Genomic DNA, 18,951 nt, shown 5'->3' on the forward strand with positions numbered 1-18,951 from the left:
AAAATTGTGTTACAAATGAAAACTAAGTTTGTCCAAGGGACAATAAATTTGTATAAAAATTTATTAAGGGGCATTAAAAGCAGGGGGGGGATCCCTAAATAATGAAAATGAGCTTAAACAAAAAAGTTAAAAAGTTTAAAGAAAAAAATGATTGAATTGGAAAACAGGCAGAGGAGGTCCAACATAAGACTACTTGGAGACCCTCAAGAAAATCAGAACAGCTGACTGGAGCAAATATCTAAATTAGAATCAAGAAAACTTTCTGGAAAGAAAAGAAACCTTGAATCTACATATTGAAAGGGCCTACCAGGTACCAGGGAAAATTGACCCAGAACAGTCCAAGAAGTATCCTAGTAAAATTATTGTATTTTAAACATTGAAAAACAGAAAAGTAGTTTACAAAGACATTTAAGTTTGACCATGCTGTTCACAAATAACTTACAAAGCAAGGCAACAGTACAGTGACATTTCAGAAATCTTAATGAGTGTAAATCATAAACCAAAAAGATTATATCCAACCATTTGTCCTTTTTAAGAATCAATCAAGGTTAAAGAAAAACAGTTTGAATGTCCAAAAACGCAGAGAATACTGTGCACATGTGCCCTTTCTGGTGAATCTACTATAGGGAGATCAAGGGAACCATAGGTGAGTAGGGAAACTGCTAATGGATGGATGGAGATTTTACACATGTAGAGCTAACACCAAAACTAGGAATTACAGTTTTGGTATATTAATCATAGTTTGATCAGAGAAGCACAACAACTGGGGATAATAATGAGAGAACTAATAGGGGATTCATTTTAGGTAGTTGACCTTATGTTATTGGAGCTACATGGCTAATCAGTATATGTGAGACTATTGCTTCTGTGTGCTCCTGCAACCTACCTGAGTTTGCTAACTTTTCAGGGTCTTCAAGCAGAGATGTGTGTGTATATGTTCTTGTGCTTTGGTTTGGAATTCAAGTGTAATTGTTGGCAAATTATATCTCCTGATGGCAGATCAGGCGGTTGAGAAGGAAAGATGGATATAAAGTAGCAGAGAACAAGGGCAAACCAGAAAGAACGTGCAAACATGAGCTAGAACTCGCAAGGATAAACTGAAACCTGTGTAAACTTCAGTTTAGATAATGAAGTGGAGCAAAACACTCATCTGGCCCAGAAATTGGAGATGCGGAAGAAGATCTACAACCCTGATATTACTGCTTTCATTTGCCTCTCATATCTTTTTTTTACCCCTTTATTTTTAGCCTTTCTGATTCACATTTTCTTAGATGTATCTTTTATATAAAGAACTTATCCAAATCTTTTTCTTTTAATAATGAGTTAAGCCCATTGGTATTTATTCGTATGACTGGTAATGTACAAATATTATGTGTATTTGGTTATATCTGTTGTGTTTATCAACATGATGCACTTTCTTTGCTGTTTTATTTTCCTAATCTCTTCTGATATTTATAAATGTTTACATTTATCTTTTATTAATCTTTGTACTTACAACTTTAAAAAATAATAATAGCAAAATTTGTTGAAATTTTAGTTTACGCTAGGTACTATGCTAAATGCCTTACACAGATATCTCTTTTAATCCACCTGACTTACAAGGCATTTACTATTATTTTCCTCATTTTGCAAATGAGAAAACAGATGAACAGTTAAGTAACTTGCCCAAGGTAACAGGTGTGCAGTCCTTCCCTCACTGCCCCACCACCTTTACCCACATTCCCCAGGCAACCATTCCTCACTGCATCTTTTTTCCCCAGCTGCTTTCAAGGTGTGTGTGTGTATGTGTGTGTGTTCAGCCTTTGGTTTTCAGCAGTTTGTTTATGGTGTGTCTAGACATGGTTTTAATGTGTGTGTGCTGAGCTTGAATTCTCTAAATTTATATATTTAATCAAATTTTGAAAGTTTGGGCATTATTCAGTTATTTTTTTCTGCCCCAATCTATTCACTTTTTCTGGGATTCCAGTTATACTTACTTAGATATTTTGAAACTGTTCCACAGGCCCCTAGGTTCTGTTTATTTTTGTTTCAATCTTCTTTCTCTCTTTGTGTTCTTTAGATTGGATAATTTCTGTTGAGCTGTCTTCAGGTTCATTAACCTTTTCTTTGTCATGTCCTTTTTGCCAATGAGATCATCCAGTGAACTTGTGGTATTTTTCAGTTCTAAAATTTTTAGTTATTTTTTATAATTTCCATTTCACTGTTCATGTATCTGTCTTTTTACTTACTTCATATGTGTTTTTCTTTACCTCATGGAGCATAGTTGTCTAGTTGCTTGAAAGTCTTTGGTAAGTCGAACATCTGCTTTATTTTGGCATCAATATCTCTTGATTTTTTCCCCCTTGATAGTTGACCATATTTCCTTGTTCTTTTCTTTGAATGCCAGGTAATTTTGGATTGTATCCTGGACGTTGGAATGTGATGATATGGGAACTCTGGGTTCTGTTGTAGTCCTGTAGGGAATATTGGTAGCTTTATTTTAGTAGGCCTTCAACCCTCTTAATTCAAATTATAACTTCTGTCTCATCTTCATCAGCTCGCTCTCCTTCTGTAAACCCAGTTATTCAGTTCTCAGCTCCCCAAGCATTTGCTACACTTTTTTGAGTCTGTTCCATGTACTGTAGTTTAGAGGTTAAACTAAGACTTGTGAGTGTTCATACTCAGAAATAAGGAGTTGCTTTCCCCAACTCTTCCCCTCAGGGTTTCTCCCACACTGTCCAGGTTACGTGGTTTCTTGGGCCAGAGTTGCAGCCAGGTTTCTACTGGGGTTTTGGCTCCCCATACAGCTCCAAAACTGGAACCCACTCTCAGGGCAAAGCTAGGAAAAGGATGGAAAAAGAAAATAAAACTGGCAGTTCACTCTTCTGTCACTTGCTTTTCTGAGTTTTGACCCTCCTGTACAATCTACCTGATTTTGTTTACTTTTCTCTGTCTTCAAGCAGGGTGTGTCTTCAAGCATGCATGTTTGGTTTTGATTAGGAATTAATAGTTGTAATAAAAGCATGAGCTTCTGGGAAATTATATCTCCTGATTTGTATGGTGTTATTTGTTCATCTTGCAGGTTTGAGTAGTTTTTGATGGATGTGTTGGGAGATTTGAATGTACTTAGCTGTTATTATCTCTACTAGTTTGGTAGTAAATATTGAAATTTATCACTGAATCCAGCCTAACACTTTTTTTTTTTTGTCACTAACTTCTTGAAATAATGTATTGATTAGATAAGAGACGTATGTTGTTTTCAGCAGTTATGTCTACAGAAAGGCTTGTTCTAAGAACCATACAATAGGAATTTTAAATAAATCAAAAGCTTTATATTATGGAAACATCTTGCTTATATTTATTCTGTTAATCTGTAATGTAAAGTTAGATCAAAAAATATAAGAGAGTGATATAACAATAAATACCTCCCAAAAGCAGACATAAGCAACTGAATTTCGAAGGGGCTTATTATAGGTGGAAAAAATGTCCACATTTAATAAGAAAATAAAGATGATTTTTATAGCGTTATCTAAATAAAAGAAAAAAGAAGTTTTAATCCTTCAATAACCATATGAATTTGTTATGTGTTTTTATGTAATAATCAATATTGTTATGAGATTTAAATTTGTAAGTTTTTTATATGTATGTTAAAATGCAGTTGAAGATCCCAGCATAGTTCTACTTTTTGTTTTTTTTGATCTATGGACTTTTAATATTTATTAGTGACCCAAAACCTAATGTGTGGATGATGATATTCAAACGTAAATATTTAATAATGTTTAACATATAATGTTTTCCTTTCAGATGGTCTTCTCATTATTGGTGTTCACTCAGCTAAGTTTCCAAATGAAAAAGTCCTGGATAACATTAAGAGTGCTGTTCTTCGATACAACATCACCCACCCTGTGGTTAATGATGCAGATGCCAGCCTTTGGCAAGAACTAGAAGTTTCCTGCTGGCCAACTCTAGTCATACTTGGACCTCGCGGAAACATGTTGTTTTCTTTGATTGGAGAGGGACACAAAGATAAATTATTTTTATATACTTCAATGGCTTTAAAGTATTACAAAGACAGGGGGCAGATCAGAGATGATAAAATTGGAATAAAACTCTATAAAGATTCTTTGCCACCTTCACCATTGCTGTTTCCTGGCAAAGTAACAGTAGACCAAGTTACTAATAGATTGGTAATAGCAGACACTGGACATCATAGAATTTTGGTCGTTGGGAAGAATGGACAAATTCAATATAGCATTGGAGGTAAAGCTTCTGATTATGATATATAATATGTTTTACAGTAAAAAAAAATAGCTCAGGTAAATATAAAAGTTGAAATGTCTAAATGAAAACTAATAGAAAAGTGATATACATTGACTTAACTTCCTAACAAAAATTTTTTGTTAATTAATGCATGATGTCTGAATTAACCTCTTCTCACTCCCTCGTAAAACAAACAAAAACACTGAAAAAGCTCCAGGTGAAAAAGAGGAAATAGTTCAGCTTTTAGATACATTTGTATATTCTATCTTTTTTTTTTTTTTTAACTGCTGTACTTACTGTTTCTTATGAAAATATACATTTTGGATTTCAGACATTTTAAGTAGAAGTATTGTGTTTCACTTTCCAACAAAATATAGCCATATCTTTTTAAAGATCATGTCAGTGCCCCATGAACTTGAGAAGTAGTTTATAAAATAATTAAGCTAGAATTTATGCATAATTTTACTTTTCTCTCCTTCTTTCCATAAGAACTTGAACATGTGTCTGGATCTATTTCCAGAATAGAAATAGGTGTAGCAGAGTATAAGTATCATGCAAGCATAGATCATTTTATTCTGTATCTCCCTGGTCTTAGATCTAAAACTACCTCTTGGTTACATGTACATAATTAATAAACTCTACGGAGTACATTCTTATTAATCTTACTTATCTAAACTGACATCTGACAACATGTTAGTCAAAGACAAAAGTAATTCATCTCTTTGCAGTCAGTCCTGTTTTAGTAATATATACAGCATTAGTACATAAAGTAGGAATGTCTCAGTTCCTAATATAAAAAAACTAGTTGTAGTCCTATGCCCTGATGTTATTCTTAATGTGCCAAGATACAGTAGGTGTTGTGTTTTGTGGTGTTTGTTTTGTTTTGGCTACTTGGTATTTTGATTTATGACAGGCGGTTATGAGAATTGAATTGTTACTCAAAAAGTGTCTTTTGTAGCAGCTTGAACTTAAGTGGTTTTAAAGTGTTTAATAGATTCTGTGATTTTCAAAATAGTGTAGGTGAATATTCTTTGTTAAAAGAAACCAAGCTACACTGCCCAAACATATTTCTTTGTTAAAAGAGAAACCAAGCAAACTATACTACCCAAACATATTTCTAGAAATACTGTTATCTTTTGATATAGTTATTCTTTAATTTTTAAAAAAGAATTATTTGGTCAGATACACTCAGGAAACACTACTTTAATGTTATCTAACAGATTTTTGTTGGTGATGGTATAATATTTTTACTCTGCTAATTTTCCTCATGAGGGAGTATGGTACGCAATCTTTTCCAATCTCGCATAACCACAGAACTCCCCTTTTTTTTCAGGGAACTCTTGTCAATATCAACAATAATAATAGTATTATTAACAATTATAGTTACAGCAGACACTGTATGTCTGGCATTATTCGAAACATTTTACTTGTATGAACTCATTTTTGCCTGCACAATGCTATGAGTTAGGTAATTAGTTCCATTTTACAGAAGAAAAACTGAGACACAAAGAACTTGCCCAAACCACCAGCTAGAAAGAGACAGACCTGGGATTTAGACAGGGTCTTTTGGGCTCTTGAGTTCGTTTTCTTTTTTTTGAGACAGAGTCTTACTCTGTCACCCAAGCTGGAGTGGAGTGGCATGATCTCGGCTCACTGCAACCTCCACCTCCCAGGTTCAAGCAATTCTGCCCCAGCCTTCCAAGTAGCTGGGATTACAGGTGCCTGCCACTACACCTGGCCAATTTTTTGTATTTTTAGTAGAGATGGGATTTCATTGTTTTAGCTAGGCTGGTCTCGAACTCTTGACCTCAAGTGATCTGCCTGCTTCGGCCTCCCAAAATGCTGAGATTACAGGTGTGAGCCACTGTACCAGGCCTTGAGTTTGTTTTCTAGCCACTCCATTACACTACCTTTTTATGGCTGCCTCGGACAATGGAGTTCCACAAAGCAGTTTGAACTGCTGATTTAGAGGCCTTGAATGGCTTGTTTGCTGGCCAGGGAAATAACAATTACATCTTATTGTGTTATACTCTCCACCCTTGAAACTCTACATGAATTGTTAAAACTGAGAAGTATACTAGGATCACTCTCTCTTATAGTGTGTACGATATATCGTAGGACTTTGTGACAAAGTGAAATAGTAGATAAGGATTCTTCATCTGGGGTCCTTGGGCTCCTAAAGGAAAGGCTTCAGTGGTCCTCAGGATCTAGGATTGTTTGCAACAATTTAGCCATGTATATTTTTCTAGGGAAAGGGCTTGTATTATCCAAGGAGCATATCTTTCAAAAATGTTAAAAATTGTTCATCTGTTGAATAATTAGAGTTATTTTTAAATCTTTGTAGTCTAGGTAATGGATAATTAGAATGCTTTTAAAATTATTTTCTTCACTATTTGCTACTATGCTTAAGTGCACTAGTAATTACACTATGAGCCCTGTCATTAGCAAAACTCACTCTTAAGAAAAATGTTCCTTGAGGAACATTTTAGTTTTTATGTGGACATACCATGTTTTTATATTAAATATTAAAATCCCAGCATTAAATACAAGTTTGTTTTGTTTCGTTTTACCTTGAGATCACTTCTTAAGTGGGAAATTTTATCTCATTTTAGGACCCAACCCTGGAAGAAAAGATGGAATATTTTCAGAATCAACTTTCAATTCTCCACAGGGTGTAGCCATAATGAATAATATCATATATGTGGCAGACACTGAAAACCACCTTATAAGAAAGGTAATTTTCATTTTAAATTTGTTTTAATACTTATAATCAGAAAAAGTAAATTGTATTTGCTACATTAAATATTTGAAGTTAAAGGGTGATGCTTATGTATGTCAATGTCCTTGTTCTGCTTTTTTTGAGGTACTTACTTTAGTTTTATTCTCAAGTATCCTGTTGCTATTTGTGTCAGTATGTAGTTACCACAAAAGAAAACCCCACTGAGTTCTTTTTTTAACCCTTTGTTTCAAAGCTGTGTCCCTAACCACTCAAAAGCTCCTCATTTTGAAGTATTTTCCTAACTACTAGTTTACAATGATCCTTTGTCCTTTTTCAGTTAAATTTTCTCAAACTAGAAAAAAAATCATATCACTCCTGCTTCTCTTCAACTCTTATGCTTTGGCTGGAAATACTGATTAGCCAATTCGTCTTAAAACTTGTTTTATCTTATTAGAAAAGTAATATGTGTTCTTATTTCTAAAAAGTCAGCTAATACATAAAGCTAAAAATAAAAGTCCCCTGACCATCAATTCCAGTTTCCCAGAGGTAACCATCCACTGTTAAAGTGTGTGTCTTTTTGGAAATGTTCTACTCTTATAAAAATAAATTGATATTAAAAAGCCTATTTGTAGAGAATTTTTTTAAACAAAGGTAATGATACTATGCATACATAATGTTTTGTAGGTTTTTCTAACTTTATTTTTTTGCATATTAGTCACCTGAATGATACGACTATATCACATTTCATTGTAGATGTACTCAGTTATTTCAAACATTTCCTACCTATGGCTGTTTTGGCTAAACCATTGGTCTTTAAGTTGCTATGTGTTTGGAAAATAAGTAACCAAGTTCGTCATACTCATCCTGTCTAAATACATTGTTTCAGATACTTCCTTGTTTTTCTCACTGTTTCTTTCAGTATTGACATTTATCCTCATTTATTTGACAATATTATCACCTATATACACATAGTAGAAAAAAAATACATGTAATATATAATAATAGCGACTGTACTGTAAGTCCCCCTGAGGGCTAGAAATATGTTTTGTCTACTATTAAATACTGGCATCTAGAAAAGACCTGGCCTGTGGTAGGTGTTCAACAGATATTTGTTGGATGAATTTATGAGCAAATAATACTGTTTCATGAAGCACTTTCGAAAGTGTGTATTCCTCTTAATATAAAAGTGTTACATGAAAAACAGATTTTGTGGGTTAATACATTAAAGCAGACGTGTTTTTTAAAGTCTTGGAGACTTTCTTCTTCCAGACTTAAATATGCTAATGTGTTGTTGAGTGCATTAATAGGGGGATATTTGTGCAGCATTTCTAAACTTATTTGACCAGAGATCCGTTTATAGGCAGAGCTGTTCATAGGACTAATGTTTCCATTGTGTATATTTTATGAAAAGTGGGTTTTTTTATTACTAAATTTTTAATGATTAGTATTTCTTTATCATTATCTTTTTGGGGATGTGTGCTTTTATAATTCATCAGAGGGGCTAGCCCTCTAATGGTGTATTGAATTGGTAAAATAGCCAGCCTGCAACATTCAGGGAGTACTTGTCCTTCTTTTCTAATTGTATGTCATTTCTCTTGCTTTACAACTTAATGGGTTTTGGAGTATTGACCATGTGCTGCATTTCAAATATTTATGCATTTAAGTAGCATAATCACAACAAATTTAGGTTACCTGAAATTGTTCTATATTATGTGACTTAATATGGTGTCTGCAGAAATGGGAAGTAAAATTTTTTCCTTTTAAAAATACAAGAATATTTGTTGTGTTTTATTTCTGTTTAAGACCTCATTTGCAGAGGATTGAGTTGATTACACTTCTCCATTCACGGTTCACAAACATAGTTTCATGCAGACCCTTCTCATTTAGAATAATTTATTTAAATTATAAATTCTCCTACTTGGCCATACCCCCCACTGTCACTCCTCTTACATTAACATACCCATTGTGATTTTTTTTTTTTTTTTTTTTGAGGCAGAGTCTTCACTCTGTCGCCCAGGCTGGAGTGCAGTGGCGCGATCTCGGCTCACTGCAAGCTCCGCCTCCCAGGTTCGCGCCATTCTCCTGCCTCAGCCTCCCGAGTAGCTGGGACTACAGGAGCCCGCCACCATGCCCGGCTAATTTTTTGTATTTTAGTAGAGACGGGGTTTCACCGTGTTAGCCAGGATGGTCTCTATCTCCTGACCTCGTGATCCGCCCGCCTCGGCCTCCCAAAGTGCAGGGATTACAGGCGTGAGCCACCGCGCCCGGCCTCATTGTGATATTTTTAATGCTTACTTTTTATTTGTATGTGATCTTGTAAACAAAGTGTTTTGTTTACATTTTTAATTACTTTATTGTGCTATATTTTATGTATCATAAAGTTCATCCATTTCAAATCTGCAATTCATTAGTTTTTAGTAAATTTAACAGGTTTTACAACTGTAACCATATGTTGTTTTTAAAACATTTCATCCCCCAAGTAAGAACCCACAAGACCACTTACAGATAGTCCTTATCCCCTCCCCATCCCTAGGCAACTGTTAATTTACTTTCTGTCTGTGTAAATTTGCCTTTTCCAAACATTTTATTTAAGTAGAATTATATATGTTTTCTTGTATTTGGCTTCTTTCATTTCGCATAATGAAAAGTTCATGTGTGAAGTGGCATGTCAGTAGTTCATTCCTTTGTATTGCTGGATAGTATTCTGTTGTGTGAATATGACATTTTATCTACCAATTCACCATTGATATTTAGATTGTTTTTTGGCTATTTTGTATATTTTGTTATTTTGGGCTGTTATGAATCATCTTGCCGTGAGCATTGATATATAAATTTTACATGGACATACATTTTCATTTGTCATGGGTAGATACCTAGAACTGGTATTGAGGAGTTACATGTTTTGTATTTAATTTTTTGAGAGCTGCTGAATTATTTTCCATAGCAATTGCACCATCTTACCTTCCCACTCGAAATATATGTGGGTTCCAATTTTCTACGTGTTCACTGTCACTTGTTATTTTTCAGTTTTAAAAAATTTTAGCCATCCTACTGGATATGAAGTGGCATCTCATTGTGGTTTTGATATGCATTTCCCTCATGACTAATGATGTCAGGCACCTTTTCCTGTGCTTATGGGCCATTTTTATATCTTTGAGAAGTGTCTGTTAAGATTCTTAGCCAAATTTTTAATTGGGTTGTCTTTTCTGTAAGAATTCTTTATATATTCTAGGTACAAGTTCTTTATCAGGTATATGATTTGCAAATGATTTTTCACATTTTTCTGCTTGCATTTATACTTAATCATGTTCTTTGATGCATAGAAGTTTTAAATTTTGATGATGACTAATTTGTCCATTTTTTCCTTTTGTTGCTTATGTTTTTGTTGTCATAAGAATCCATTGCTAAATCCAAGGTCACAATTATTTACCCCTGTGTTTTATTCTAAAAGTCTTTTAGTTATGGCTCTTATAATTAGGTCTTTGATCCATTTTGAGTTGATTTTTGTATATGGTGTGAAGTAGGGGTTCAACTTCATTCTTTTACATGCAGATATACAGTTATCCCAGAAAGATTTATCCAAGAGACTATTCTTTCTCCATTGAATAGCCGTAGCAGCTTTGTTAAAAATTAGTTGATCATAGATGTATGGACAGGTCTATACCATTGATCTCTCTGTCTTTATGCCAGTACCTTACTGTTTTGATTGCTATAGCTTTTAATAAAGTTTGAAATTGGGAAGTATAAGTCCTCCCACTTTCTTCTTTTTCAAGATTGTTTTGGCTATCCTAGGTCCCTTGCAATTTGATAAGAATTTTAAGACCAGCTTATCCATTTCTGCCAAAATCTTTTGTTTCTTATGTAAACAAATTGTCTGCAAAAACAAGTTCCCTTCTGATTTTAAACTTCCTGTTTCCTTTTATTATATTGCTGACCAGTACCTCTCTTGCTTTTAAGCATTAGCATTGATGGTGGGTATCCTGTGATGCTCATCATCTTAAAGGGAATACATGTAAATTTTACCTAAAAGTGTAATATTTGGTGTAGCTTTGAGGAATAAGATATCTGTGAAGTAAGGAAAATTTCTTTCTGTTGATAGCTGGATAAAATATATAATAAAGAAGTTAAGTGAAATATTGAATAGAATCTAAGTGGTAGGTATATGGATGTTTGTTACAAAAATCTTTTAACTTTCCTGTGTGTTTGAAAATTTTCCCAATGCAATGTTGGGGGAAGGGTCTCAGGAGATGAAAGCAGAACATATTTTCCCAGTAGAATACATTAGTTTTTCAGTTTATGAAGTAAAGTCGGTATAGTGTCATGAAACTACCTGGGTTCAGGTCCCAGATTCTTGACTTACCAACTGTGGGATGTTGAAAAAGTTACTTAACGATCTGTGTTTTAGTTTTCTCTAAAATATTAAAATCGTCATATAGCTATGAGCATGGCTGGATGGCTGATTGGCTTCCTCACTGTTGGATCAGTGCTTGGCACATACAAGTTTTAATGTGTGTCGATCACTAACTGAGCACAATTGAAATATGTGCATTTAACTTTTAGAAACATGTATTTTGCTACATTGTGTTTTAAAATTTCATTTTAAAATTTTTGTTTAGTTAAGATGAGGTCAATGCCAGATCTGGAGGCATGATGGGAGACGGGGATAAGAGGGGAAAAGTGGAAGAATGGACAGGTGGGGAAATGAAAGGGACTGGTTATGTGCTTTTGAATAAGAAGTTCATGCTGTAATTGATTGGCCTTTTTAAAAATAAAACTTTATATTGCACATACACTCTAAATATTCTATTGAAAATCTTTACACAGCAAAAGACAAAAGCAAAAGTAACTTTCCTTGCATAAAACCATCCTTTCAATTTCTATAGATTGACCTAGAGGCTGAGAAGGTGAGCACTGTAGCTGGCATTGGAATTCAAGGTACAGATAAAGAAGGTGGAGCAAAAGGAGAACAACAACCCATTAGTTCCCCTTGGGATGTAGTTTTTGGAACATCAGGTATGTGAACTTTTGATATTAAATGTAAAAGTAAATTTTGCTTCATATAAGTTTTAAAAATATTCTTGAGATGGTCATTTGGATTAATTCTATTGCTAATTATTTTATACTTTTATACCTTTGCCTCAGAGTTTGTTAATTGTGTAAAAACAAAGCTAGCAGTAATATAGTCATATATTATATATACTAGAGTATGTATTATATATAATATTACCTATTTTATTTTATCTATAAGACTATGTGTTACTCTAAAGAATTATATATTAGATGCACCCTCCAATTAATGTAGTTCTGAATTTCTTATTTTGAAAGGATTATAGTTTCAGAACTTCAGAAGATTGTTCATGAACAGTAATCAATAATAATAAAAATAAATTTGTTATTCATAAATAAGGAACTTACAGTGTCGTTATATACTCCAGTTCGAAAAAGAAAAAGAGGCAGCTGCTTTTGCTTTAGATTTAAAAAATTTATATTAAAGTATGATAGCTTCTTTTGAACAATTAAACTTTTACCCTACTGAATTGTGTAGACATTGATAATGAATGAAGCATAATGTTACCTTTATTATCTATATTAATTGACTAAAAGAAACCCAGGAGTACTCTTACTAGTATTCTTATATTTTATCGGCTGTCAGTGATACTGAGATGGTCATTTACATGTCTAAAATTGGATTGATGAGTAAACAAAGTTAGAATACATCGAAAATGGAATTTTGGACTAAATCGTTGGTGTTGTCTTCATATATTTGAAGAGTATATAAGTACCTGCTTAGTTGAAAGGCTTTACATTTGAGGTAATTTTCTTTTATGATGCCAATTTAATTATGATTCAAAGACCCTACTTTTTTTGTTATTAACTTTTATAAAGCACTTAATAATTCATAAAATAAATGAGTGAACTTCTAGTACTACCTGCACTTAACACTTAAGTATTTTGTATAGGTTATTTTTGAGAATTCTATTTGCGGAATTGTGTGTTGTAAACATTTATAATTTGTTTTGTAGCTCACCAAGGGGGATGGTATAGTAGGAGCAGTGCATCTGACTAAAGGGATACTTCATATGTAGAGAATTTTGAAATATTAATACAGTGAACTAAAACTCAGTCTCCATTTAATACCATGCACTAGCAATTCTAAATAATTCCAGGGCCAAATCTTCACCAGTACTTTTCACTTTTATCTCCCTGCCTTATTTGCTCTACTTATGATTATTTTTACTAAATCATATTTTAGTATGATGTTATTTATTACATGAGTTGTTCTATAGTGCAAGTAAACAAACTACAAGCTACATTTAGCAGCATGGACAAATATAACAAGGGATATTTTGAGTGATAAAAGAAAGTTACAGCATATGTACAATATAATTTCTTTGTAGAAATCTACAATGTGACTTCTTTTATAGCAAGTACAATAGCATTTAATACAAGCATTGGGAGATCCATTCAGACATAATAAAGTTAAAAAGTAAGAAGAATGATAAATGTACATTTTTATACTAATGGTTCCTTATGGGAGGAGGAGCAATTAGGTAAGAAAAAGAAATAAAAGGCATCCATATGGGAAAAGAAAAGTGAAATTGTCTCTGTTTGCTGATGGACATGATCTTATATATAGAAAATCCTTATGACTACACCAAAAGACTGTTAGAGCTGATAAATTTTGTAAAGTTAAAGATAACAAAATCAACATACAAAAATTAATAGTGTTTCTATATACTAACAGTGAACTATCCAAAAAGGAAATTATGAAAACAATTTCATTGACAGTAGCATTTAAAAAAGCAAAATAGTTAAGAGTAAATTTAACCAAGGAGGTGGAAAGATCTGTACACAGAAAACTATAAAACATTGATGAAATAATTTGAAGAAGACAAATAAATGGAGAGCTATCCCATGTTCATGGATTGGAAGAATTAATATTGTTAAAATGTTCATACTACCCAAAGCATTCTACAGATTCAGTGTAATTTATATCAAAACTGTGTTGTCATTTTTCTTAGAAATAGAAAAAATCTATCTTAAAATGTGTATGGATCTAGAAGAGATCATGAATAGCCAAAGCAGTATTGAGCAGAAAGAACAAAGCTGGAGGCGTCACACTTCCTGATTTCAAACTATGAAGCTGTTGTAATCAAAATAGCATGGTACTGTTATAAAAACACACACATCAACCAATATAACAGGATAGAAAACCCAGAAATAAACCCAAGTATTTACAGTCAAATGATTTTCAACAGAAGTGCCAAGAACACACAATGTGGAAAGGACAATTCCTCCTACAAATGGTGTTGGGAAAATTGGATATCCACATGCAGAAGAATGAAATTGGACCCTATCATATACAAAAACCAACTCAAAATAGATTAAAGACTTATAAGTCCTGAAACAGTAAAGTCACAAGAAGAAAACAGGAAAAGCTCTACAACATTGATCTGGGCAATGAATGATTTCTTGGCTAGGACTCCAAAAACACAGGCAACAAAAGCAAAAATAGACCAATGGGATTGCATCAAACTAAGAAGCTCTATACAGCAAAGAAAACAATTAACAGAATGAGACAACCTATGGGTTGGGAGAAAATATCTGCAAACCATGTAACTGATAAGGGGCTAATATCCAAAATATGTGAGGAACTCAAACAACTCAATATCAAGAAAACAACCTGACTAAAATATAGGGAAAGGGTATCAACAAACATTTCTCAAAAGAGATATGAATGGCAAGCAGATATATGAGAAAATATTCATCAATCATCAAGGAAATGAGAATGAAAGCAATATGTGATATTACCTCACACCTGTTAGAATGACTTTATCAAAAAGACAAATGATAAATGTTGATGAGGATGTGGAAAAAAGAGAACCTTTGTACACTGTTGGGATTGTAAATTAATACAGACATTTTGGAAAATAGTATGGAGGTGCCTCGAAAAGCTAAAAATAGAATATTTATATGATCCAGCAGTCCAACTTAACAAAGGCATTAAAATTGCTATGTCATAGAGATATTTGCACTCCTATATTTATTTCAGCATTATTCACAATTGCTAAGATATGGCGGCAACCCATGTGTCCATCAGTGGATGAATGGATAAAGAAAATGTATATCTAAGACTGGGCCTGGTGGCTCATGCCTGTAATTTCAGCACTTTGGGAGGCTGAGGTGGGCAGATCACTTGAGGTCAGGAGTTCAAGACCAGCCTGGCCAACATGGTGAAGCCCCGTCTCTACAAGAATACAAAAATTAGCCGGGCATGATAGTAGGTGCCTGTAATCCTAGCTACTTGGGAGGTTGAGGTGGGAGAATCATTTGAACCCGGGAGGCGGAGGTTGCAGTGAGCCAAGATCATGCCACTGCACTCCAGCCTGGGCAACAGAGCAAGACTCCGTGTCTAAAAAAACAAAAAGAAAATGTGTATCTACACACTGGAGTACTATACAGCTTTAAATACTGTCATTCATGGCAACATGGATGGAAGCAGAGGACATTATGCTAAGTGAAATAAGCCAAACACAGACAGATACTGTATGATCTTACTTGTGGGAATCTAAAAACATCAGTCTTAGGCTGGGCATGATAACTCATGCCTGTAATCCCAGCACTTTGGGAAGCTAAGGTGAGAGGAATTCTTAAGGCCAGGAGTTTGAGATCAGTTTGGTCAACATAGTGAGACACTATTTCTACAAAAGAAATTTTAAAATAAAAAATAAATTTAAAAAATATTGTAAGAAAATCTCAGAAAAGGAACGTAGAAAAGTGGTTGCTAGAGGCTAGGAATAAGGGAAGGTATGGGGAAAGAGAAGAGGTTGATCAAAGGGTACGAAGTTTCAGTTGGAGGAATAAGTTTTAGAGATAATTGTGCACTGCATGGTGACCTGTAGTTATTATTTCACAACTGCTAAAAGAATAACATTTGCACCACAGAAAAAAATGTTGGTAAGGTCATAGATATGTTATTTAGCTTGAGTGAATCTTTCTACAGTGTACACATAGATCAAAACGATGTACCCCACAAATGTACACAATTATTATTAGTCAATTAAAAATTTGAAAAAAGAGATGTAGGAAAGATACTAGAAATATCTCATTATTTTAAACCTACATGTAATATGTAAAGGCATGTGTTTATTTTAAATAGTATCTGAATATTTAACCCAACTATACTGTAGAGTCATAAAATAATTAGTATAAAGTGACTTTTACAAAATTACGTTTTATCTGTGTTCATTTTTTAATTTTCAGTATGGTCAGAACATCATACACCAAAAATAATTACTACAGTAAGTTCATTTTTTCAGCAGGTACATTGTAATGTTTCTAAAATGTGTATCAGGTCTCTGTTGACTCCATTCATACCAGACAACAACCTGAAAGACACTAAGGTTGAAACCTCTATCAGCATCTCTTTTTTTTTTTTTTTTTTGAGACTGAGTCTCATCCTATCACCTTGGCTGGAGTGCAGTGGCGTGATCTCAGCTCACTGCAACCTCTCCCTCCCGGGTTCAAGCGATGCTCCTGCCTCAGCCTCCCGAGTAGCTGAGATTACAGGTGTGCACCACCATGCCTGGCTAATGTTTGTATTTTTAGTAAAGATGGGGTTTCCCCATGTTGGCCAGGCTGGTCTCTTAACTCCTGACCTCGAGTGATCCGCCCACCTTGGCCTCCCAAAGTGCTAGGATTACAGGTGTGAGCCACTGCGCCCAGCCAAAACCCCTATCAGTATCTAAGTACTTTAAGACTTTACCTGATTTTGAGTCATTTATAGAAAGGATAATGTGCCAGAATCCCGTTAACCTTTCTTGGCCCTTTAATCAACAATTTCCCTAGATAGAAATTTAGCCATTCTTCTACAACCTTTAATGGTTGAAATCCAACTATTTAGTATGCTAGTCTGATAATTTACAGTGTTGGTATTTATGTGCTTCAATAATATGCTTCTCTGACTCCCATTATTAATATGATATAAAATACCAAGAAAAAAATATTTTTGCTTTAAAAAAATCAGATGACACAGGAAGTTTTGAAGGAATAAATTTGATGCGGTATGACTAATACATTTTTGTTTTGTTAAAATAAGAAGTATATCTTTATGTCTAAAATTTGAGAGAAGATTCTTATACTGCCTTATCACATTGACTTGGTATTAAGTTTTTTTAGGTTAATTAGGTATAATTTATATAAAGTAAAATTTACCCTTATTAGGTATATAATTCTGTGAAATTTGACAAATATTTGCAGTCTTGTAACTTTTACACAGTCAAGATACAGAATATTTTCATCCCAGAAAGTTATTTCATAGCCTGTGGTTGAGTCTCCCCCCACCATCACCGCACTGACCCCAGCAACTGGCAGCAGTGATCTCTTTCCTGTTCTCTGTCATCTTTCATGTCTGGCTTCTTCCATTTAGCATAATGCTTTTGAGATTCATCCCTGTGGTTCCATGTATCAGTAATTTGTTCTCTTTTTTCACTGAGTTCATTGTATGGCTCTACCACAGTTTGTTTATTCATTCACCAGTTGATAGACATTTGAAGGTATTTCTAGTTTTCAGTGGCTATAAAAAACCTCCATAAACATATGTGCACAGTTTTTGTTTTGTGGTAATGTGCATTCACTTCTCTTGGGCAAATGCCTAGGAATGAGCTTACTGGGTCATATGGTAAGTGAATGTGTACAAAAAACTGCCAGACTGTTTTCCACAGTGGCTGTTTTCTTAAAGTCCCAAATGTCTGTTGGGAGTCATTGCTTCTGTCTGAAGAACTTCTTATGACACAGGTCTACTGGCAGTGACTTCTCTTGCCTTTATTCTGGTCTGAAAAAGTATCTAGCTTTCATTTTTGAAAGTTATTTTTACTCCATATGTGAATCTAGATTAACATTTTTTTCTTTTAATATTTTAAAGATATCACTCCATTGTCTTTTGACTTACATAGTTTTCCACAAGACATCTGTTTTAATATTATCTCTTTTCTTTACATGTAAAGTGTATTTTTTTTCTCTGGTTGCTTTTAAGATTTTATCTTTGGTTTTCAGCAGTTTGATATATCTAAGAATTATCCTGCTTAGAGTTCTTGAATCTGTGGTTTGATGTTCATTATTTTCAAGAAATTCTCACTCATTGTCTCTTCAGATATTTTTTTCTGCCCCTTTCTGTCTTTCTCTTTCTGGGACTTCAGTTACTCATATGTTAGATTTCCTCTTAATATTATATTCAATAACTCTTGCATATTGTGTTCTTTTTATTCACTCTTCTTTTTTTTCTTTTTGTACTGGTAATTTCTACCAATTTATCTTCAGAGTCACTAATTCTTTCTTCAGCTGTGTCTAGTCAACTGATGAGCCTGTTGTATTAGTCCATTCTCATACTGCTATAGAGATACTACCTGAGACTAGCTAGTTTATAAAGAAAGGAGGTTTAATTACCTCACAGTTCCGCATGACTGGGGAGGCCTCAGGAAACTTAAAATCATGGCAGAAGGTGAGGAGGAAACAAGGCACATCTTACTTAGCAGGCAGCCAAGAGAGTACCAAGGGGGAAGTGCCAGACACTTACCAAGCAAGCAGATCTCGTAAGAACTCATTCACTATCATGAGAACAGCATGAGGGAAACTAACCCCATGATCCAATCAGTTTCCACCAGGTCGCTCCCTCGACATGTTCAGATTACAATTGGAGGTGAGATTTGGGTGGGGACACGGCCAAACCATATCATTTGTAGAAGGAATTTTTCGTCTCTAATATTATGCCTTTTTAATATAGCATTTGCATTTCTTACAGATTGATCTCTGCTGAAATTCCTTATCTATTTAGGTGTGTTGGCCACCTTTTTCTCTAGGTTCTTTAACATACTATGCATAGTTATTTCAAAGTCTGTATTAGATAGTTCCAAATTTGGGGACTATCCTCAAGTCTGTTTCTGATCATTCCTTTGTTACTTGGAAGTGGGTAATTTTTTTGCTTTTATGTGTGT

The 18,951-nt window shown here is 34.1% G+C and overlaps 1 protein-coding gene across 3 annotated transcripts in view; it reads left to right on the top strand.

The window, feature by feature from the left end:
* The window catches only part of NHLRC2 (NHL repeat containing 2), a 61,828-nt gene that overhangs the window by 17,565 nt on the left and 25,312 nt on the right, over positions 1-18,951 (top strand). For 2 of the 3 annotated variants that reach the window (XM_007964123.3, XM_073019382.1), the window contains 3 exons: positions 3,784-4,239; positions 6,852-6,973; positions 11,842-11,971. In XM_007964123.3, coding sequence (XP_007962314.1) covers positions 3,784-4,239; positions 6,852-6,973; positions 11,842-11,971 — 708 coding nt within the window. The remainder of the gene's footprint in view (positions 1-3,783; positions 4,240-6,851; positions 6,974-11,841; positions 11,972-18,951) is intronic. The other variant, XM_073019383.1, reaches the window with a different exon arrangement.

This window comes from Chlorocebus sabaeus, chromosome 9 (genome assembly GCF_047675955.1).
Source record: "Chlorocebus sabaeus isolate Y175 chromosome 9, mChlSab1.0.hap1, whole genome shotgun sequence".
NCBI classification, from domain to species: domain Eukaryota; kingdom Metazoa; phylum Chordata; class Mammalia; order Primates; family Cercopithecidae; genus Chlorocebus; species Chlorocebus sabaeus.